Source organism: Perissodus microlepis, chromosome 18 (genome assembly GCF_051167445.1).
Source record: "Perissodus microlepis isolate ML-2025 ecotype Zambia chromosome 18, ASM5116744v1, whole genome shotgun sequence".
NCBI classification, from domain to species: domain Eukaryota; kingdom Metazoa; phylum Chordata; class Actinopteri; order Cichliformes; family Cichlidae; genus Perissodus; species Perissodus microlepis.
This window is the reverse complement of record NC_140478.1, coordinates 32,453,048-32,475,923: the sequence shown is the minus strand read 5'-3', so window position 1 is coordinate 32,475,923 and position 22,876 is coordinate 32,453,048. Positions and strand designations below refer to the sequence as shown.

The following is a 22,876-nucleotide window of genomic DNA, read 5'->3' as shown; positions in this document are numbered from 1 at the left end:
GTGTGAACGTAGCCTTAGAGCCGGATCTTTGGAGTGAACGACAGGAGCCGGCTCCTTATTGGGAGCTGTGTATTTTTTTTTTTCTTCTTTCTCTCTCGCACTTTTTCCCCGCTTCACTCTGCATGCAGCCTTGTGCTTTGCGCTGAGCAGAGGGGGGAGGGGCGGTAGTTACACTCAGTAGCACAGGAACAGAGCGGGAGGGAGAGAGAAAGAGAGCCAGGAACAACAACGTCACATTAGAAAGGTATAGTAATCATCCACAACTATTTTCAGTTGCAGATGATAAAGGATTCAGAAAGTTTATTCATGCAGGCCTATATCACAGAGAATATGCATGTTCTTTTTGTTTTCATTTTTTAATTTATATTTAATTGTGTTGTGGTTTGCAGTGTTTTGTGTTGTTTCACTTTAAATTTGTTTAAAAGGAAAAAGCTGAAAATTTAAATAGTTAAAAGTTGAAATGTGAATAGGATACTCCAGGATGCTGGGCGCAGTGTTGAGCTTTTGTTACCTAGTGGCTACACAAGCAAGGAAGTACCAACGACCGGTTTTGGTGTGTGGTAGTAACAGGTAAATTAATTTTTTTTTTTAATTATTTGAATATATATGAGTGCCTGTGTATAAATACACAAACAATACACATATGTTTTTGAATTGTATAATTTAAGTGATCTAGGTAGCTGTTACGCCCCTAGTCTAGGCGTGTAGAGACGCACATAAGGTTGGAGGAGAGAGAGACAAATACCCGCCCTGTTTCCCAAGCCAAACATCCAAAACCAGTTGTGAGTAAAAAAAGGTGATTTTATTGAAGGTAATGAAGCATAGCTCCAGGGTGAACCCAGGCCAAAATAATAAACAAAACCAACTAAGTCCCACCAGAAAACTAACTAAACCCTAAGAAAGAAACAGAACAAACAAATGACAATACTAACCCTCGCTCCCTAACCCGGAAAACAGGAGAAAACTGTTCCAAAGAAAAAGGCGGCTCACCCCTTCCGCTTCAGCCTAAGGGTGCCTAAACGCTAAGTTAATGCACCAGGAGCGGCTCTCACAGATCACGCTCACACAAATACACAGTAAAAGTATAGGCTGGAAACCAGGGTCAGGACCGCGTCGGCTGCCAAGCTACTCGCTCGCTCCACTCTCTCTCTCTCTCTCCGGCGGGAGCTGTCAAAGCGGCTTTTTGAACGTGGTCACCTGTTCCACGGTCCAATCAGCTGCTCGCTACTCTTCATTAGGGGAGGGACCTGCAAAGAGTCTTAAACACAGTAAAGAGACACAGAACAAAACAGCCCACACAGTGTTCTTATGGCCACAGCCGTAACAGTAGCTTTTTTGGAAGTTCAGTTAACGCTAGAAATGTGTTTTGCAGTTTGTACGTGTTTTGTCTCTAGGGGCCACCGCATATATTTATATATAAACATATATAAATGTTGCACGTTTTATTTTTACATTAGTAATTCCCTTTGTGCATAATTTTATATTGTTGTTAATAATAAATTAATTAAAGCAAATCCCATCACTAAGTGATACATTTTAAAAGTAACCTTCCCAACACTGCAAATGGCAATGAAGCAGCCTTCCCCTGAATTCGGACACAGCCAGAGACATGTTGCAAGTGAGACGTCAATCTGACCCGGGTCCTGGAGAAATTCTGACCCAGATGAAGGCCCTAGCATGAGTGGTAGTCAGAAGAAAGAAAAAAAGGTATAATGGGGACAAATCCATCCAATTCTGCTATACCTGGTAAGCAGGGAAAAATTATCAAAATGCTTTTTGTGATATTTTTTTGGTTGGTGGTGTCCTGTGTGATTTTTTTATAAAGTAAAATATGTGCCATGGTTCCAAAAGGTTGGGAAATACTGGTCTAATGTATATACAGTGGCTTGCAAAAGTATTCGGCCCCCTTAAACTTTCCCACATTTTGTCACATTACAGCCACAAACACAAATGAATCAATTTTATTGGAATTCCAGATGAAAGACCAACACAAAATCATACATGATTCCAAACATTTTTTTTTACAAATAAACAATTGCAAAGTGGGGTGTGTTAATCATGTTAATCATTTTTGATTGGTCGGCATGGTGCATTTTTCCATCAAGACGAAAGGGTAGGGTTTTTTTTTTCTTTTGGTCATAAGCAGAGTGCTTATGACCAAAAGAAAAAGAGAGTGCTTGCTAGCGCTGTCCTTAGATGTTAAACGTGAGGAAACTATTGAGGAAAAACATGCATATATATTGTTTATCATGACTCTGGTTTTACATGGCCTATCAACACAATTAAAAACTGGTATATATCACCTTGTTGCTTTGTCTTAAATTGGTCATGTGATTGGCTTACCACGACTACTTTATTCTTCCTCAGTCAAACAGCAGCACTCATGCGATTGTTTTGCCCCCTGAGCTCCAGGTGTTGTGCCAAAAAGTGATCGTCGGGCAGAAAGTGATTACCGCCCGCGAGAGCGCGCGCAGCTGCTTAAAGCTGTAGCGTTCACATTACTTACAGCTACTTCCACGCAACTGATATAAGGTGCGGTAAGCTGAACACAGCTTCAACCGTCTGTTTGCTGAAAAATAGTAACGCGACCGCATTTCTTCTTAGTAACGGTAACGGCGTTGTAACGATAGAAATAGAAATTAGTTAGATTACTCGTTACTGAAAAACGCCGTTATTCCCATCACTGTTAATCTGCAGCTGTTTATGATGATGTAATAAAATGTTAAATATAAGCTTGTGTTACTAAATCAGTAATAAATAAGAAGTCCAATGTTACTACACTACCAGTATATTTAACAATGATGTGCGCAGTTTATGAGCTCTTTTTTATTTCCTTGAGAAACAACAATACTTCTTCCAAGAGAATAACTGTTCACAGCATTAAATCAGCTGATAATCAGAATTTTTAAATGCAGCATCTGATGACATCAGGCCGGCTCTGTCATCGTCCCATCATGCTGTGAGGTTGTGGTTTCAGTGCAATCCACAAACTGCAGCCAGTTTAATCTTTCAGGCCATCACTGACTACATTCCTGTGACCACAGATACAGTTGACCAGCATGCACTGCACAGTGATCACAGCTGTAAAACCTGCAGCTCTAAAAGTGAAACCTTTGCAGGACTCGGTAAAACTTTATCTCCAGGTTCTCAGACAGATCAGCTGATCTTGTGTGGATGATAAACTCTGCACCTATTTCTGTGATCCTCAGGGATTTTTCTGCCATGTCACAGTATTTGAAAAAAGTTCACACCACAATAATTTTTATCAGTTCTTGAACATAAAAATAGAATAAAAAAATAATAATAAATAAAAAATAGAATTTTACTATTAACACTGAACCCCCCCCCCCAAAAAAAATCATAATGAATTAAATTAGTTCCAGATATCAGATGCACCTTCCTGCCCCGCAGTCAGAGACACGTTGGATCATGCTGCAGCTGTGACGACTGAAACCTCAGAAGGAAAAACTCAACTATGGAAAGCAAATAAAACAACTCTGACTTTTTGTTTGAAATCAGCTTAATGTTTTTCACATAGAACAGAAAATATATTAATGCAACTGACAGAAACTTGTAGGTAAGAGAATAAAATTAAAACAATAATAAAGAAATGCTCACAAAAACAGATTTTATTACACTTACGCAGCAGGTCTTTGCTTACTAGGGGTGGGTTTTGATTATCGATTTATCGATTAAAATCGATTCTGGCTTGGATAACGTAAAATCGATTCATTAAAATCCTGAATCGATTTTTTTAATATAAATTTACTTTGCCCGAAACGCCAGAATCTCAGGTGAAATCTCACAAAATTTCAACAAACACCAAACAGCTGAAACAGTAAATGAGAGCAGGAACACGGATTCTGCACAAAGACGTTAACACAAAGCGCGGAGCCTCTGACGCATCAGAATCAGTGAGATGTGACTTTCTCACCCGACGGCACGGACACGGTCGGGGCTGAAAGTCGACAGCTCGCTGATTCTGATGTTTCGGCGGGTCCGCGCTTTGTGTTTACGCCCTTTTTGCGCTGATTCTAAAGCTGTTAGTTTGATCTCTCTCCAAACTATATTGACCGAACCAGCAGCAAAAGAAGATCCAAACTATGCTTCACATAAACATCGTCATGAATTCACTCTGACTTTTGCTGTTTTGCTGCCACCACAATAAAATCACACTTCATGCACAGCTCTCTCTCTCTCTGTACTTCAAGAACAGTTTCCCGTTACGCACCAGTCTACCGTTGTTTACAGCCTGTCGGCCGCTTTTTTTCCCTTTAACTTACTTCTGAAGAGAAAACCTCATTTCTGCTGTTGAAGACTGCACTGTAAAAACTGTGATTTGGGTTAATTAGTATCTAATAGGAAAGTAATAGTAACTATTACTCAGTAAAAACATGTATGTGTTGTTTTAATTAAATCTAAGCAAAATTAAACATTTTTGAGATGTTCAGTTATTTAAATTTACACAATTTTGTTTGGTGTATATTAAGCAATAGTTTGTTGAGCAGATTTAACAAAAATGTATGGGTACCGTGAAAAATGAAGAAATCTAATAGATTTAACTAATGAAAGCATTTTCATTTCAATCATTCTACACTTCCGCCCGTAGTCCGTTGTGCCACGTGCAGGACACACACGCTTCAGCAGTGGATGATCTCCATTTTGTCCGAGGTAAGATTATCTTAATTTGTACGAATATACGACACGTTTTAAACAGTAACATATAGCAGTTTTGAGTAAAAGTTCTAAACAGTATGATACGTCAAAATTAGATTAATAATGACCACTGTAATGACAGTATTGTATTTTTACGCAAAATGGCACGAAGTGGACTGCTAGCATAAGGTCACTTTCCAAGCCTTCGCAGCTGTGTTACTTAAGAGCTTTGACTAACCACGTTTTACCATATTAAAAAAATATATCAATTATGTATTTCGATGGGCTGTAACCTCCCTCATTTACTTTTAAAATTTTATGAAAAAGTTTTGCACTCAGCAGTGAGTGATGTAGTTAAAATCATTTGTGCGGGATTTTGTCAGTCACAGTTTTTCAAAGCTTTTTTCTCCACGCAGTGTTTTTCAGTTGTGGTAATTAAGCTAAAGTGGCTCAGTCCAGCAAAATAACTGGTTTTCATTTTCATGCTGTCAGAGCCCTGTGAGTTTAGTGCAGGCACAGCTCACATAGAGGGATAATGCAAGTTTCCAGTAAAAGCGCTATACAAATACAGGCCATTTACCATTAAACTTGGTTGGTGTATCAGTGAGACCCATGCTCAGTCACGATGTAACGATCTTCAAGACAAAGGTACATTCAGGAAATAATATAGTAATACGTGTTTAATCTGACATAAGTCTTTCATAATTTCTATGTTTAACACCCAATGGTGTTTGGATACAGAGATGACCTTGTGTAGATTAAAAGGACATCTTTTCAAATATGGGAAGATATATACAGTATATAAATACACAAATAGTGTTATTTCATGTCATGATCTGTCACCAAATCGGTACAGAAAATAGAGTCTATTCCTTTTTTAATCTAATAAAGAGTTTCATTTTTTTATATGTGAACCTCACCTTTAAAAATTTTAGTATTAATTCAAATTTGTCTTTAACAATTTGTGTGTGTACAATTTTTACTTTGGAGAGTGCGATTGTTATTAACGTTGTGTTCTTTTCAGTTGTTGGAAGATCCCTCAACTTAAATTCAGCTGATCAGTATGTAGACTATGCATTTTGAATAGGTTTTGATGGATGATTGTATTAAATTAAACTACTAGTTTTGAAATTGAAGCAGCAGAAAATGACTAAGTTGACCCTACTTAATCTAACTTCACTCTACCCATTTACATTTTATTCTAGGTTGAACGAGATAGAGCTCCATGTAATCACTGATGACCAAATGGAGAAGTTGGTTCTTCCATCAGGGGTCCCACCAACAGTAGAGGAGCTGCAAAGTGTTGTGAAGGATACCTTTGGGATTTCAAACGACTTAAGTCTTCAGTATTTTAAACCAAAATTTCAGAACTACTTCACTATTCGCAGAAGTGACCAGATAAAAGACAAAGACACTGTGAAGGTTGTTGGCATCACCCTGGTCATCCTGCCAGTTTTCGGCAGCCCCTCTGATCAACTGTCAACTGACTATGACTCATCATCCAATCCAGTTGTATCCAATGCAGACTCTGCTGAAACCACATCTTCTCAGGACACCATTATTCTCAAAAGGCAGAAGTTCACAGAACGTTGTGAGCCCTGGCCAAAGCTGTTCCCCATTCCACAGTCTGCATATGAAACTGAAATGTAACTGGAAAGAGCCACCGAGGTGTATAAAAAGAATGGAAATCTTCTGCCCACCTCCAAAGTAAAGACTGACATTCTCGAGAAGTTGGCTGAAACTGTATTTTCAATTATGGCCTATTCTTCCTATTATTTTGGGGCAAGCACTAGTGAAGAATTTCAGTGCATACAATCTAAATTAATCAGAAAAATGTTATATTATAAATTTTGTATATGTTTTATATTCCACAATAAAAACAATTACTGTTTGAATGTTGTCTTTGTGAAATTGATTCATTTTACTCAGAAAAGAAGTTAAATTAATTTGATTTTCTCTTACTATTCACAGTCATTAATTATAAAGTTTAATTGGAAAATTAGTGAATCCAATTTGAGTTTTAATTAAAAACAAAAAGTTTTAATTTTTTTGTAATGGATATTTTAGTCATTTTTTACTAAACCTTTGCCAGATCGTTAGTCAATTCAGAGTAATTTTTCTCAGAGATTCATTTCAAATGAACTAATTTTTTGTTACAATTAGGCAATTTTAACCTTCAATTTGAGATTTTGTCCCTAAATTCAACACATATTTACAAGAGAATATCAATAATATCTATTATTGTTTTTTGTTGAAATTTAATTAACATTTTATCTAAATTTTACATAAATCACTTGAAATTAAAATCTACTTAAGTAAATTAAGTGTCACTTTGTTGCCATAGGTTTTTTAAGTAACCTCTAGTCACAGTTTTTACAGTGTGAACAAATGTAAACTTTTTAAAATTATACAAAACTGCAAAACTCTCAGCTGTGTCTCTAATAAAACCTCTGTAACTTTGCTCTGCTTCACTTCAGCAGCATCAGGTAATGTTCATATGTTGATTAATGGTTTTCTTTTGTTTTTGATGTACTGCAGAATATTTTTATAAAACCCAGCCCAGGAAAATCACCTTCATGTTTTTCTGTGTTTTATCTTCCGCTACTTTGACACAAAGGCATCTGCTGTGATGCTCACACCTTTGATAAACTCTCGCAAGTGTCAGCTTTCTTTTTATATATATAAAAATATGGAAATGTACTGATGCTGATCTGAATTATAATATTTCTGACTGTCTGAGGCAAAATTTCCCCGCTTCAAAGCGAATCAAATCGATTCTAGAAATCAGTGACGATACCCAGCCCTATTGCTTACTGTAGATATGTTTTATCATGTAAACATTTGCAAATGTAATTTTCTGTCCATACTTTTCATTTTCCATCATCTTTTTTGCCCACTGATAAGAAAATATACAGCGCTGTAAATAACTCTTTATACTCTTTCACTATTCTTAAACTTTGCAGTGTTTATATTTGATCTTTTTTTAACTTTAGGACGAATTAATTGTGTTTGTGGAAATCTACTTGGGAAAATCACAGACTCTTATTGTGAAGGAATTTGATCCAAACTCTCATGTTTGTGCTGTCAGTATGTTTTACTATTTTAGGAGAACAGCTGAAGTTGTATTAGTTCACTTTCCTATTTCAGCACATGCAGGGTTCAGTGTTCATACAGAGCTGAAACTAATTGTCAACGTGACATAAAAAATGGTCTTAACCTCCTAGGACCTGGCGTCCACATATGTGGACATCACATTTTGGGTTATTTAGACTAAAATACTCAATTTTGCTCTACAAGGGCCTGATGTCCACTTACGGGAACATTATACTGCAACTGTTCTATTGAAATTTTAAATGAATATCCTCATATGTGGCTCTTATTTTTCTTAAAGACAAAAATAAGGTAAAAAAAATCTGGTAATTCTTTGTTTTTACATTCATCGGGCCCCAATCAGCCCAAATATGCATTTTTAATTTATCAAAGAGAAATTAAAAATGCATGCTGTGGAAGAGTTCGGGTCTTAGGAGAGTATACAGACCCTTCTTCTTATGCGTCCAAGGGCTTTAACTCGTTCCTCCCAGCCTTGTTTGGTCTCTGATATTTCTCCTTTAACAAGCAGCTCCGTGTACTCGTCAGTGTAGAGAGGGTTTGGCTTCACTGATATCTCTCTCAGTCTGTCCAGACACTGAGCAGATCTCTGCAGTAGTGTCTTCACCTCATTTCTCAGATGACTCTCTTCATCCCACAGGTTTGATGTCAGTCCTTCAACAACTGTCTGATCTTTGTCGGTTTTTGGATATTTTTCTTTCAGCTCTTTCACTGTTTGTTTCTCTCTAACCTCCTGATACTCCCATTTGTACTTCTGTAAAAAATGTACATTAATGTGACATTTGCCTGGACACTCGGTGCAGAATCCAGGTGATGCAGCTTCTTCACAGCCTTCTTTCTCTGAATCCCTGGATGTGGAGGAGGGATAGTAACAGGTGACATGACACTGCTGACAGTTGATGATGAAGTTTCCTGTACCAGAAATACGAGCTTTATAAGGCTTCATGACAGAGACTGTAAACTCAGGGTTATTATTTCTGTTGATTTCTTCCCTGTGTTCACCAAGTTTTTGTCTTGTGTTTTTTAACTCTTCAAACCTGGCTAATCCAAGTTTAATCTGCTCCTGCAAATCTTCCACTGAATCCTCGAGCTGCTTTCTTTCTCTGAGGACCTCCTGTGTCAGTGTCAAGCTTTTAGTTTGAATCACATTCAGAGCAGCAAAAAATATCTCCATGCTTCTCGTCCCCATGTTCCAAAACATCTCATTAAAGCTAATATCAGCATTATATTCATCATGATTATATTGTTCTTCATCGTCATTGTAATTGTCATCAACAGCATCATCTGTGCATTTTTTGACACATGTGTTTTCTGCAAACAAGGCTGAATCATTGAACTTGAAGTGAACAGGCAGCCCATCATCAGCTGTAGGTAATGGGACACCTGAAGCTCTCACTGCCTCTAGAACTGGAGGACGCTGACCGACTGCAAACGTCACCAGGATCCTGATGTTTTCTGCCACATCTTTGGCAAAGATTGAGAGCACTGAATCAAACACATATTTCTGTGTTGCTGTGAGTCGTGCTGAAGCAGCCTGAGCTACAAAACACACAGCATCAATGTCAGTGACACCGTGCTGAGCAGAGAAGAGATTACGTAGCTGCTCTGTGATCTCTCTGTCTCTTTCTATGCCTCTTGTATCTCCAAAGCCTGGAGTGTCAATAATGGTCAGAGAGAACGGGATTTGAAATCCATCCTGGTGGTTGATTTTGTAAACAGTGACTTCAGAGGTCTGACTGTGAGCTCGTGATGTTGACTGATCCTCATTAATGAATTTAAACCTGAAACTGTCCTCCCACTCGACACCAACAATGTAGTTGATCATCCCATCGATCAGAGTGGACTTTCCTGATCCAGTCGCTCCAAAAACCATTATTGTACGATTCAGCCTCGTGCTTTCTTCTCCAAAGTTAAACTTCCTGCATCCATATATGTTCATGTGTTCTTCTGTCAGAGGCAGTTTGTAAACTGAGGGGGAATCAGATTTGATCTTTTTACTTTTAATCCTGAGAAGTTCTGCGAGGCGGTTAAATGTTGTTGTGCAGACTTTAACAGTGATGCTTTCTTTGCTTCTTCCAGCTGAACCACAATCACATCTGACCCTGACTGCATATTCTGCATCTGACTGGAGACCTGACAGGATCACCTTTTCACCTGCTGACTCTGTTTGGTTCCACTGCAGAGCTTCCTCATTCTCATCTGTTTTTGAATACTCCACCATGTAGCTCAATATCTGCACATCCTCTCCGAGCTCAGCAGGTTTCTCCCAGCTCACTGATATCTCAGTTGAATTTGGTTCAAGTCGAGGTTTTCCAGGAGGGCTGCAGGGTAAGGTTTTAATAGAAACTTGATTATCCGGCCCGACACCCGCTGAGGTCACTGCTCTGCATCTGAACACATACTCTGTGTTTGGCTTCAGATCTCTCACTGTGACTTCTTCAGCCTTTGCTTCTGTCTTCTGCTGCCATCCATCCTCTCCACTGACACAGTGCTCAACAGAGTAGGAGGTGATGTTCTCTGCTCCAAATCTGGGTGGAGAAATCTTCAGTGTCACACTGTTGTGGTTTATGTCAGCTGCTGTCACAGTTTCAGGCTTTGAAGGAGGCTCAAAGTTCTCACTGACAGCGAATCCACCTTCATAAAGGTGGATGCTGGAACCTTCCTGTGTCTCATTAGTTAACCCCACTGTCAGGAACTTCATGTTCTTGTTCTCCTTGTTGGCCTCTGCAAAATCACTGAAGAGTTTTTCTTTTCTCCTCATTTCAGCTGTTACTTCTTTTGAGGCGTACCATTGTTCCTTCTCTACATCATGAGTGTGAGGATCTTGAAGGTCTGGGTTGGTTTTTCCTTTTAAGTATCTTGATAAAGCTGAGAGGTACGGTTCATCCTTTCCCAGAGAGGTGAAAACAAAACACACAACATGCTCTGCACTCAGACTTTCCTTGTACAGATCATTTTGAGACGAGATGATTTTGGTGTTTTTCATCCTGCTGGTAAAAGACATTAAAGTGTCAACTTCTCTCTCTTTACAGTCCATCCACTCGTTCAGGCTTTTGCTGTTGAAAGGTGAAGAATGTCTCTTCTTCAGGATCTCTGCAAGCTCAGCTTCCTCTTCTCCTCCTCCTCGGATTGATGGAAGCTTCTTGGCCAAAGTCTGTTGGAATTCCAGCTTGAACTCAGAGCACATTTCTTTAAAACTTTTAATTTTTTTATCAATCTGTGGGAACTGCTGTGCAGTGCTGGTTCCCAGTACATCATTGCTCCTCATTTCCAGCTCACTGAAGTCCTCCAGGACTCTCTGTGCTTCTTGAACTAATCCTGTACTGATCTGACGGACGAGTTTAGCAGCAGAAGAATTTAAACATGTCAGTGGCATCAGCCAGACCTTCACTGGTACAGCTTTGTCTCCCAGTAATCCTGGCAGGCTTTGGTAGGCTTCTACTGCATCTTGAAAGGTTGTTGGTGGTTTTGGAAGACAGAAGTCTCCATAAAACCTGCAGGAGAATTTATCAACACTTTCTTTGTCCTTCTCTTCCATCTTCAGGGAACCTTCACCCTCTACAGAACATTTTGGAATCTTATTGATCATCACCTTCAAGTTGCCCTGAACATCTTGATGATTTTCCTGTTCAGAAACTTCACGGTCAAACACAAAGAAAGCTTGTGCTCCATAAAGAATAGCTGTGACTACATGTGTTGCTAAGCCTTGATCAAAAACATATGGATGCTTCACATTTCCTCTTCCAAGATGATTCATGGACAGCTCCTGGATCTTTGTGGTTGCCTTGTACTTCAGTGTTACTCTGGCCTGATTTCTGGAAGATTTACTATCATTCAGATATTTGGCAGATCCATCAACCTGAACCAGTCCACCCAGGAAACTTGCCTTCAGTGAAGCATCAACATTTAGAGCTGAAGATTTGTCAGAAATTGATTCAGATGCAACAATTTCAAAATCATTAGAGGCCTGTGGTCTTTCTTCAACATCTTTCTTCAGGTCATCACGATCCCACAGAGTCATTCCTGCAAAAGAAGAAGTAAAAATATTTCTACCAGGACTCCATCAATTAAATCACATTCTAAAATAAATGTTAAAAATGATTTAAAAAAATGTGAATTTTAAAATAAATAAACAGAGCGGTGTCTTTCTATGAGCGAACTTGTCAAACTTTTGCTGTTGATTTTTTTCACGACTTTCCTTGTTTTGTTTTTTCATCTCTTTTTGTTTATTCACCAAAATGAAATAAAAATAGTAAATGAAGCACAAATCTTTTGTTTGTCTGGATGAACCAGATTAACTGAGTTCTTTCAGATGAAGAGTTCAGGCTCTGCATCTGAGTTTTCAGTATTTAAGATAATGACAGTAATAATATCAAAAATGGCCGTTTGGACTTTCGTGAGGGAAACGTTCTAATAACTAATTTAGTGACGCCGCTGTCAAAAGACTGCATGTCACTGATCAGCCAATCAGTGACATGCAGTAGGTACTAAAAAAGTATCTGGTACCAGGTACTGCCAGCTAATGATGAAATCGTAAAGACTGAGTCGACTCAAGCCAACCTGAGTAGCTCCAAATGGAAAAGCGCTCTAAGAGTTGGAGCGGATTTCCAGGTGTTGCATCATGGCTGCCAACTTGTTTTAATAGTGATTAACTTTACTCATGAGGATCAGGGAAGATGTTCTTATCCTTATGTTAGCTTTAGGCCCTGTTAGTTGCACATTGATTACAGCAGCTAGTTAGAGCTTGTTTTTGTTGTTGTTTTTTTTTCTTTTACAAAAAGGCATAAATAGAAGTCAGAAGCAGGAATAATAAAACCTCGGCTGTTTCCACAGGACTTAAAACACTAATCTGCTAGAATCCAAGTTTGAGCAAGCAGCAGGTTTTAATTCTGTTTGAAGGCTCAGTTTGAACCTTCTTTGAGAATCATAAAAATAAAAATGAAAAATTAGCAGGACAAAGGAACAGTCCAGATCACTTTAACACAACTGGGTGCAGTTAAAACCACGAGGCAACCTGTGGAGCTGAAACTTGGAAATGTTAAAAACTACAGTTCCTCTGGGGGCCACAAGGCTCCAAAAGGGAGTCAGTCCCCAGAGTCATATATATATATATATATATATATATATATATATATATATATATATATATATATATATATATATATATATATATATATATATATATATTAGGGGTGCAACGATACACAAAATTCACGGTTCGGTTCGATATTTTTTTGATACAAAAAAAATGTTCATGCCTTTTTAATTTGTCATTTATTAAAATTATAAATATATATTTTAACTCATAAGTACAGTTTTTAAATTTAATATGGATTTTATATGGACGCAAACGCGCATTTGCGTCCATATAAAAGGCACTGTTTTTGTCCGCTAGAGTGGGATTTTCACGGCACATTCTGCACCACATCTCTGTGCGTTCATCATTTGTTTGAAGCCAGCTCACCTCCTGCAAACACTTTTCCGAGAATACGCGCTTCTTTTGTGGTTCGGACTCCTTCTGACATTTCTTTGGAGGTGGAGGAAAACCAAAGTAATAGCTTAAAGGAGCTTCTTCGACATCTTTAAGAGTTCTAAACAAATGTCTGTCCTCCTCCTGAAAATCTTATGTACGCAAACACGCGTTGCAACTTCTTATCTTGTGCATGTTTTTTATTTTGACAGCGAATGCGCACCTGCGGACCACTTATGTGCAGCCCTGGTTATTTAGCTCGTCATATTGCAGCCACAGAAATTCTTTTGTCCATGAAACCATAAAGCTGCACTTTCTTTTTGCCTTATAGTCTGATTTGTCATAACTTTTCCGTTTTGTGGTCACTTCTTCACCCTGACCTGTCTTATTTGGCTCAGCAGAACTAAAATATATATCCTGCTGCTTTTACACAGGCACTCACATAACGCTCAGCGATTCTCTGCGCGATCAACCTCTCACATGTTTAAGCTGCGGGAGATTTCACTTTCATGTTTGCATAGTAAGCTAACGATTGATAAGACGATGTCAGAGGAATTGGTGCGCAAATTATCGTCACTCACCAATCAGTGCTGTCGCTCTCTATACACAGTTCGCGCGATTGTAAAGTGAAAGCAAAAAACAAGCGCAAATTCAAACGCGATTTCAATATGTCACATATTGACAGTGGCTCACCGATGCCAATGACATAATTACCCAGCTACATTTCCCAAAGAATGCAAAAGCATTGACATATATTTTTCCTTCCTACGATAGCCCGACGGGCAGGGCAGAGATAGATTTTGGTAGCCCGACTGGAAAATATCGCTAGCCCCGGGACGTCGGGCTAGCGATATTGCGAGCCCTGTATCTGATTGAGGAATCACTCATCTTTGGAAAAGAGAGTTTATTACAGAGAAATGTCTCTTTCCAAAATAAAAGCTATACTATACGCTTCTTCTGGGCTATATTCTCAGCAGCATATTAAACATATCAGGTCCCCATAAGGAGAATCCTGTGCTAGCGGCTGTCTAAATGACTCGGGTAAAGTTTGTAGCATGCGTGCTTGTTGTTTTTGTGTGCTTCCACTTGTCTTTGCACTAGGATGATGTCGGCATAAATGTGCAGTCATATTCGTTGTGTTCCCACTAGTGCTGTCAGCGTAAATCTCGTTGAAATGACGTTAACGCCACAACACGGCAAATCTCCGTTAACGAGCTACCGCGGATCGCCCCGTGCGTGGGGCTGGACGGCCAACACGTTAACGAGCTAACTGCGCTAACACACTAGCTCCCACCCATGTAACTGAGCATTGCGTGGCACATCCAACATACTGTTTTACTTTAGTCCATGACGCGCTTACCTTCAGGGTCATACTTCACATGAAAACCAAAATAGTTCCAAACGCCAGATCTGAATGAGGGTGGGGGAGGTTCAATTTGCCATGTTGCAAGGAGAGCTTAACTTCTGTCTCGCTAGCTTGCCCTGCGCTCAGTGAATCTGCGTTCGACTACTCCGCCTAGGCTGCACTGTCGAGCGCAGATCCACTGAGCGCTCAACACAGACAGCATCGTCAGAAGGAAAGTTGCTAAAATTAATTAAAAATGTTGTATTGTTCGATACATATGCGTACCGAACCGAAAGCACGGTATCGAACGGTTCAATATCGATACGAGTATCGTTGCACCCCTAATAAATATATATATATTAGTTGGACATGTCATATATCCAACTTTACTGCATTAAAATCATGTTTACAGCCTGTTATAAAAAAGTGGATAGAGTCTCCCTTCAAAACAACTGCAGGGTAATTATTCTGTATCATGTATCTGATACTGGAGTTAGGGGCGTGGCTACTTTTACTGGCAGAAAGGCTGCAGTGATGGGAACCTGTTTGGGCTCATGTCTGCTGCTTCAGCTGATGGTCTTTATGGTCTACAGTGACCCCTTGTGGACATTGTTAAATACCTCTGTGTTGAGTAGATGATGTGTTGTGATTGTTTCTTAGTTATCTTTGACTCTACTAATTACAGAATTGCCTGTTTCTGTTTCCAGAAAACCATGCTCATAGTCACATATACCGTATCTTCTACAACTGTAAGTTCACGTATGGCTGCACTGCATTTGGATTAAGCCTGGCAAGCTCTGATGTAACCAATTCTTCTGTGGAACTTAAATAAAGACAATTAACTCAACTCCTGGACTGCTGCCGTCATCAGCAGAAGACTTAGGCCAGACTTGTATACCCAGAACTCCCAGTATATATATATATATATATATATATATATATATATATATATATATATATATATATTCTACAGTCGACTGGCTTTAAAAAATGAAAGTTTGTGATGCATCAAGAATCTTTACATGTGAATTCGTACCAGGGACGAGTGCGTCACTGCGACAGTCGTACAGCATCCCGACGCTGAAAGGCCGACCGAGCGCTGCCACCTCCATCGCACTGCCTGATGTACCGTCCATCCTTCAGTCTGGAAAACACAGAAAAAGTTTGAGGATGTTTTTCTGGTTCTTCTGCTGTCCAGCTGTTTGTTTTATACCCATTACTATAACTGACAACATCTGGAATAGTTCCACCTGGCACCTCCTGGGTGAGACAGTGACAGTGTAGTAGGTTGTAAAATGCTGCACGTTCAGTTTTACGGAAACAAACTGTTTCTGTTTATAACTGTCAATAACACCTCTTATACATTTACACACTAAGGTAAAACCTTATTACATCAGTAGATGGTGATCCTGCACAGCTGTGGATCCACTGGAAAGCAAACAGCTGCACGTTCAGGCATTAAAACTCTTTATTGATTAATTAAACTAAATTAATTGTATAATTAATTATAAATAAATAAATTTATATACAAAACCAAAAACAGTAGGACCTTCCACATGTTAGAGAACAACACTAACCACTATGGACACACAGGAATCTGTGAGAAAAAAACATCAAAGTTATTCATGTTGCTGTGTTTGTATTTAAGGACTGTTGATTAAACGTTATGTGTGTTATAAAATATTGTTGAATTAATTCTTAAACATATTTTAGTTCTTACTGAGTTTTAACTGCTTTAGAAAATTAATTCTTATAAGATTTCCACCTTTTAGCTTTCGGATTCTCTCAGCCTTTGACGTAATTATTAAAAAATATTTCAAAGTAACACTGTCAGGTTACAGGTGGTGCCCATGTGTACTGTTGTTTGTAACCTAAGGAGCTTGGAAAGAAAAGCGTCTGGACTTCTTTAAGTTGCTTGAAGACGTTTCATCTCTAACCTGAGGAGCTTCTTCAGTTCTAAGGTCAAATGGTGGGGAGTCCCAGATTTAAACCCAGTGGGAGTTTCCCCCCAAAGAGGGACAAAGGACCCCCTGATGATCCTCTAATCACATGAGCCAAGGTGTGAAACTGGGTGTGGGTCACAATCAGCCAGGGTTTCAGGTGAGCTCATTGTGAAACCTGGCCCCACCCTATCATGTGATTTCCTGAGGTCAGATGGCCCAGGATGTGAGTGGGCGTTAAGGCGTCTGGGAAGGGAACTCAAAACTGGATTATAGATGGCAGACAGTTGGTGTCGTAAGCCCCGCCTCTGTTCAAAGATGGTCGCTCACAGTGGACATAGATGCTTCTTTCACTCCTCTTTCAAACCATCTGTCCTCTCTGTCCAAAATGTGAACATTGGCATCCTCGAAAGAATGACCTTTGACCTTAAGATGCAGATGGACTGCTGAGTCTTGTCCTGTGGAGGTGGCTCTTCTATGTTGTGCCATGCGCTTGTGAAGTGGTTGTTTGGTCTCTCCAGTGTAGAGGTCCTGGCATTCCTCGCTGCACTGTACAGCAGCGGTCCCCAACCTTTTTTGCGTCACGGACCGGTTTAATGTCAGACAATATTTTCACGGACCGGCAGGTGTCACGGATAAATACAACAAAATAAAATGATACGACCAAGACAAAAACTGTGGTATTTTGTAAATATAATATTACACGCGAATTCACTGTGTAATTGTGTAACTTTATTAGCAGCATCCTCCTGATAAAGGTATCGCACATAAACAAGTAGCATTGCCTTATTGTCCACATCTGTAGACTCATCAACCTGCAAAGCGTACCATGGTGATGTATTAATTTTCTCCAACAACTGTGTCTCAATGTCCTCTGCTATTTCATCAATGCGACGAGTAACGGTGCTAGCCGACAGAGGCACCTGTGCTTTTCAGCTACCACCTCCCCAAAAAGTTCACAGCAAATGTCTTTAGTGGCAGGAAGGATCAACTCTTCACCAATAGTGAATGACTTTTTAGCCTTAGCAATACGGTTAGCCACCAAGTATGATGCTCTCAGTGCACCTGTATTTGTTGTTGTGGAGGCCCTCAGTAATTGCTTCTGTCCCTGTTGTTCCCGCTTTTTTCTTTCAAAATACTCCAAAGGCTTGTTTTTTAATGTTGGGTGCTTGGTCTCCAAGTGACGAAGCAGTTTTGAAGGCTTCATTGCCTCATTGGAGAGCCGGTCGCCGCATATTATGCAGAGCGGGCTTGGTGCGTGGGAATCGCCTGTCGCGATAAATCCATATTTCAAGTAGGTATTTTGGTATTGTCTGTTAAATGCAGCTTTCTTTTTCTTAGTGGTTGTCATACACTCTTCTTCTGTCTCCTCACTGGGCCTTTTCCCCTTTGCAAAGAAACCCTCCAAAGACATCTGTTTTTTACTCATTTTGCTAGCTTGGAGGTTTAATATTAGCTACTAGTGTATCTTGACATGCGTCAAGAGTCAGTCATAGACGGAAGTAAATGAGAGAATTCAGTCTTTTTCAAAATAAAACACTGTTCAGAGTCAGATAATAAATAAAATGAAATTAATGTAAGTTCTTTTTTCTGTGCGGTATGAGCCTCAACTCTCGCGGCCCGGTACCGGTCCGGGGCCCGGGGGTTGGGGACCGCTGCTGTACAGCATACACCACATTGTTAAGTTTGTGTTTAGGAGTTTTGTCTTTGGGATGAACAGTTTCTGTCTGAGTGTGTTGCTGGGTACACTGGTATATCATGTTTGGAGAAGACGCTCCTAAGTTTTTCTGATAAACCTCAGAAAAAACTGTAACCAGGTTAAAACCGTCATTTCTTAAAATGTGTTGAAGATAGAAGATGTATGAACTGGACCATCTGCTTTGTCGATGTGCACATTTTGTAATCTTCCTGTGAGGAGCTCGGGACATTTCTGCTCCAAATTCACAGAGTAGCTGATCACTCTGCATTCCTTCACATCTAACTGTTATGATCCAGTCCCATTTGATGAGGTTGCATAATGTTCCAGATCATTTCCCAAGAACCTTATTTGAAGAACTTAATTTGACTGTCTCAGCAGCAGAGGATAACTGGAGATGTGTACATTAATATAAATAAAGCTAAAGAAAAATGAACAGGTAGCCTACAGAAAACATGTCCTCCACCAGTAATTATCACATTATTATGTTCTTGTTTCTGCCTTGTTGCCGAACTATTACCACCTTACTACCGGGCTGCATTTCCATATTATTACCTGCAGTTTTTGGGCCCTTATTATACAATTACATAAATCTCAGTGTTATATGACTCAACTATAACTATGTTTGCTACCATGATTTTTTTTAATATAGTTGTGAGTGGTAATAACATATAAATTGAAGAACACAGAGTGAGATGCACATTTTGTAGTCCATCTTCTGTCACTGTAGTTTCTTCTTGTTTTTAAGTCCTTAAAAATCCTCCTTAATACCTTTCCTTGACCTTGTAATGTTTCCCACTGTGATGAAGAAAAAATGTTAAGGAGAAGGAGGTAAGAGGTAATTTTTGGACTATTCAAAGCGCGCTCTGACCACTCAGCTATCTCTTTCCTGAGGAAATCTGACTGCAGGACCACACCCTGTAACTTTCTCTCTCTCTCCTCCCCAGCAGTTTGTTTGTTCCGGTTTCTGTTTGCTTTTTGTTTTCCACAGACTATCATCGACACTCACACATTAGTGACACAGTCATCCCACATTTGGGATTAAATAAATAAACTCCATTACTGTGTGGTCGTCCTGTTTTATCTGAGCTGATTAATGGCAGCACTCGGTTTCAGTTTCACTCGCTGGTTAGCTTTAAAACACTGACGGGATGAAAGCGTTTCACTCCCTGAATGACGACAGACAGCCTGTCTGACTGAAATGCCTCTTTAACTGATCAACCTGGATCATTTAGCATTCATTATGATGAGCCACAGTGTACTCACAGCAGAGGTCGTCGATCCTCTGAAGTTGTTCTGTCGTCTGCCTCTTGGTCTCTGAGAGGAAACAACTCCAACCGCAAACGGTCTGATATCTGCGGCTTTAAACTCTGCTGCCCCCTTGTGGCACCAACACACTGCAGCTGCTGCTACTGATCATGACAGACGAGACAACATTCAAGTAATATTAACAAGCACATTAATTAAACATTACTGAACAGATTGGTGCACAAAGAGAAAAAAAACATATTGAAATTCAACTTTCATCTTCAGGAAATGTTTTTTTAACACTTACAGTTTCACATCTATAAATCTGACCATAAATCTGTCAGAGGATGTCAGATAAGACCGTAGACCTGAAGAAGCCAGGAACGTTCTACTAGACATCAGCAGGAAGCTCGGTGAGAAGGTGACAACTGTTGGTGTGATTCTTTAGAAATGGAAGAAATATCAAATGACCATCAGTCGCTCTCGGTCTGGAGCTCCATGCTTGCCTCGTGGGATGATGGTGATCATGAGAAAGGTGGTTGTGATGGACAAACCCATGGCCACACTCTGAAGTCGCTGCCAGACAAAATGTGGTGGCCAGGGTTTGAAAGCATTAAATGCAACAGGGATAATTGGACTGCACCACCGCTTCCTGCTGAAGGGGGAGAATGTGTGTTTTCTTTAATGTAAAAACAAAGTAGTTGCCCTTAATTAAATATTTGAGTTTAGGGTTTAATGTTTTTGATTTTCTTCTTTGGTGTTTAGTTTATTATCAAACCAGACTGTACTGCATTGTTTTTTGTTTACAGTTGTGTTTTGTTTAGTTACCCCTCGTGTGTCATAGTGGTCTGATCAGCCATTAGATATACCCTTGTGTGTCATTTCATGTTTAGGTCAGTTATGTTTGTTTGGGCAGTCAGTTGGTTTGTTAAGTTGTGGTTTTACATGAGTTGAGTTTTGTTTCTTTTACCTCTTTTATGAGCTCAACATTTATTACTTTTGTAAATATAATTTAACGTTTAACCCTCTCAGGCTCAAATTAAGTTTTTGTTGCTAATGCACAAAAGAATACCTGCAGTGGTACTTCTGAGTAAAAAAAACTCATAAAATATGTATGTGGGGTAATCGGGTTGCTAGTTTTTACTTGTTGCAAATCTGCAACGCCTGCCTTCAGAGGGTCAAATGGCAACCCTATTTTTCAAATAATTTCTGTGACTCCTCCTGTTTTCAACTCGGTCCATCACTCAGGTCCAAGCCAGCTAAGATCAGCAAGAACCCTGTTATCATGGTTCCGAAAAGGTAGATACTCCTGTCCTAAATCGACCGTCCTGCCAGGCACATGACCCTCCAGTTCCTCCACCTGTCCATCATGTATCTGGCAGGGAATGTCCCTCCAGGATAGTCGGGCTCCCCCGACCTCAGGCTTCTCGTTGAGAAGAGGGTGTCAACTGGATTCAGGACCAGTTGATCAAATTATAATTATCAAACTACTTGTTAGTCAGTTTAGAGTATCTGAAAATGAGGGACTGTGTATAAAAATGTCTGTAATTCCTAAACAGTTACTGGAAGCTTTTTGTAAAGATTACAGTTTCTCATACGCTGTGTTCATCTGTCTTCAGACCACAGCTATTTGTGCTTCTTCTACCTCTGATGTTGTTCAGTCACATTTAACTTCAAGTTGGTATTAAATGCAGTGAAATCTGTTTTCAAACAGCAGACAGTGTAGAAGCATGCAGGCATTATCTGATGAGCTGACATGTTTAAGATGAAGAATAAAAATCTTCAGGTTCGGCTTTTTTCCAGCTCAGCAGTCAGACTGAAGCAGGTCAGTGATGCTGACTGACTGACGTTTGTACCGAGAGGCCTGTTCACAGTTGCTCCTCGAGGATCATAAAGTTTATGTTGATGTTGAAACGAGGAAGAAAGATTTTAAATCTCAGCAGAGGATTAAAAATCAGCTCTTGCTGTAACTCACAGTGTGAATACAGTAGTGATGTGTCGGTCGCGAGCGAAATGGCTCTTAGAGCCGGCTCCTTATCGCGAGCCATGGGTTTTTTTCTTTCTCTCTCTCTCGCACTTTTTTCCCGCTTCACTCAGCACGCGAGCCTTGTGCTTTGCGCTGAGCAGAGGGGGGAGGGGCTGTAGTTACACTCGCAGTAGCACAGGAACAGAGCGGGAGGGAGAGAGAGAGAAAGAGAGCCAGGGACAACAATAGAAAGGTATAGTAATCATCCACAACTATTTTCAGTTGCAGATGATAAAGGATTCAGAAAGTTTATTCATGCAGGTCCATATGACAGAGAATATGCATGTTCTTTTTGTTTTCATATTTAATTTATATTTAATTGTGTTGTGGTTTGCAGTGTTTTGTGTTGTTTCACTTTAAATTTGTTTAAAGGGAAAAAGCTGAAAATTTAAATAGTTAAAAGTTGAAATGTGAATATTTGGTTTTTGTATTATATGATTTATTTATTACACCTTATGTGGCGTGAATAAAAAAAAGTATAGTTACGGTGGCCCCTACAGACAAAACACGTACAAACTCCAAAACACGTAAAAAACACAACAGAAGTGCTCCAGGATGCTGGGCGCAGTGTTGAGCTTTTGTTACCTCGTGGCTACACAAGCCAGGAAGTACCAACGACCGGATTTGGTGTGTGGTAGTAACAGGTAAATGAACATTTTTTTTTTTTATTATTATTTGAATATATATGAATGCTTGTGTATAAATACACAAACAATACACATATGCTTTCATGCTTTCAATTGTGTAATTTAAGTGATCTAGGTAGCTCTGTTTTGGAAGTTCAGTTAACGCTAGAAATGTGTTTTGGAGTTTGTACGTGTTCTGTCTCTGGGGGCCACCGCAAATATTTATATATAAACATATATAAATAAAACCACTTTTTTTACATTAGTAATTCCTTTTGTGCATAATTTTATATTATTGTTAATAATAAATTAATTAAAGCAACAAAACAACCTGCAGAGCCTTGTCGGAGCCAAAAGAGCCGGTTCTCTAAAAAGAGCCGGAAATCCCATCACTAGAATACAGAGCTCAGAACTGCCAGATTCAATGATTCTAATAAAATAATGTGTAATGTAGTAAATGCACAGAGACTAAAGGAGCACAGCTTTACTGGAAACATTCGAGCTGGTTTCAGACGGCTGAAGTTCTTCATGCTGCCTCACTGTCAGACATTACTGAGGACTCTGCTGGAAGGGAGCGCCCTCTGCTGGGCTGCTGGCCAAACCACAAGCACTGTGTTAAGTTACTGAGCGTAAATTTAAAAACGAGTGGACAGGAAGTAAATGAAAATGAAGCTGTGAATGTGTAAATGACACCTGTGAGTTAGTAAAACTACGTTTGATAGCTGATAAACATTTACTGTGTTTTATGAAGCAACTAAATT

At 39.4% G+C, this 22,876-nt stretch overlaps 1 protein-coding gene across 2 annotated transcripts; it reads right to left on the bottom strand.

Moving 5' to 3' along the window:
* Nucleotides 1-1,943: 1,943 nt before the first annotated feature.
* On the bottom strand, nt 1,944-21,068 carry LOC146368614 (uncharacterized). 2 transcript variants are annotated; one of them, XM_084912155.1, is made up of 4 exons: nt 19,771-21,068; nt 19,482-19,627; nt 15,616-15,723; nt 1,944-11,787 (listed from the first exon to the last, which is right to left on the bottom strand). In XM_084912155.1, exons 3-4 carry the CDS (start codon nt 15,713-15,715, stop codon nt 8,177-8,179), a joined length of 3,711 nt encoding a protein of 1,236 aa, XP_084768281.1. In that variant the 5' UTR covers nt 15,716-15,723; nt 19,482-19,627; nt 19,771-21,068; the 3' UTR covers nt 1,944-8,176. The 2 variants fall into 2 exon arrangements, with proteins under 2 accessions (XP_084768281.1, XP_084768279.1); XM_084912153.1 differs by having other exon boundaries at nt 19,482-21,068.
* Nucleotides 21,069-22,876: the final 1,808 nt, after the last annotated feature.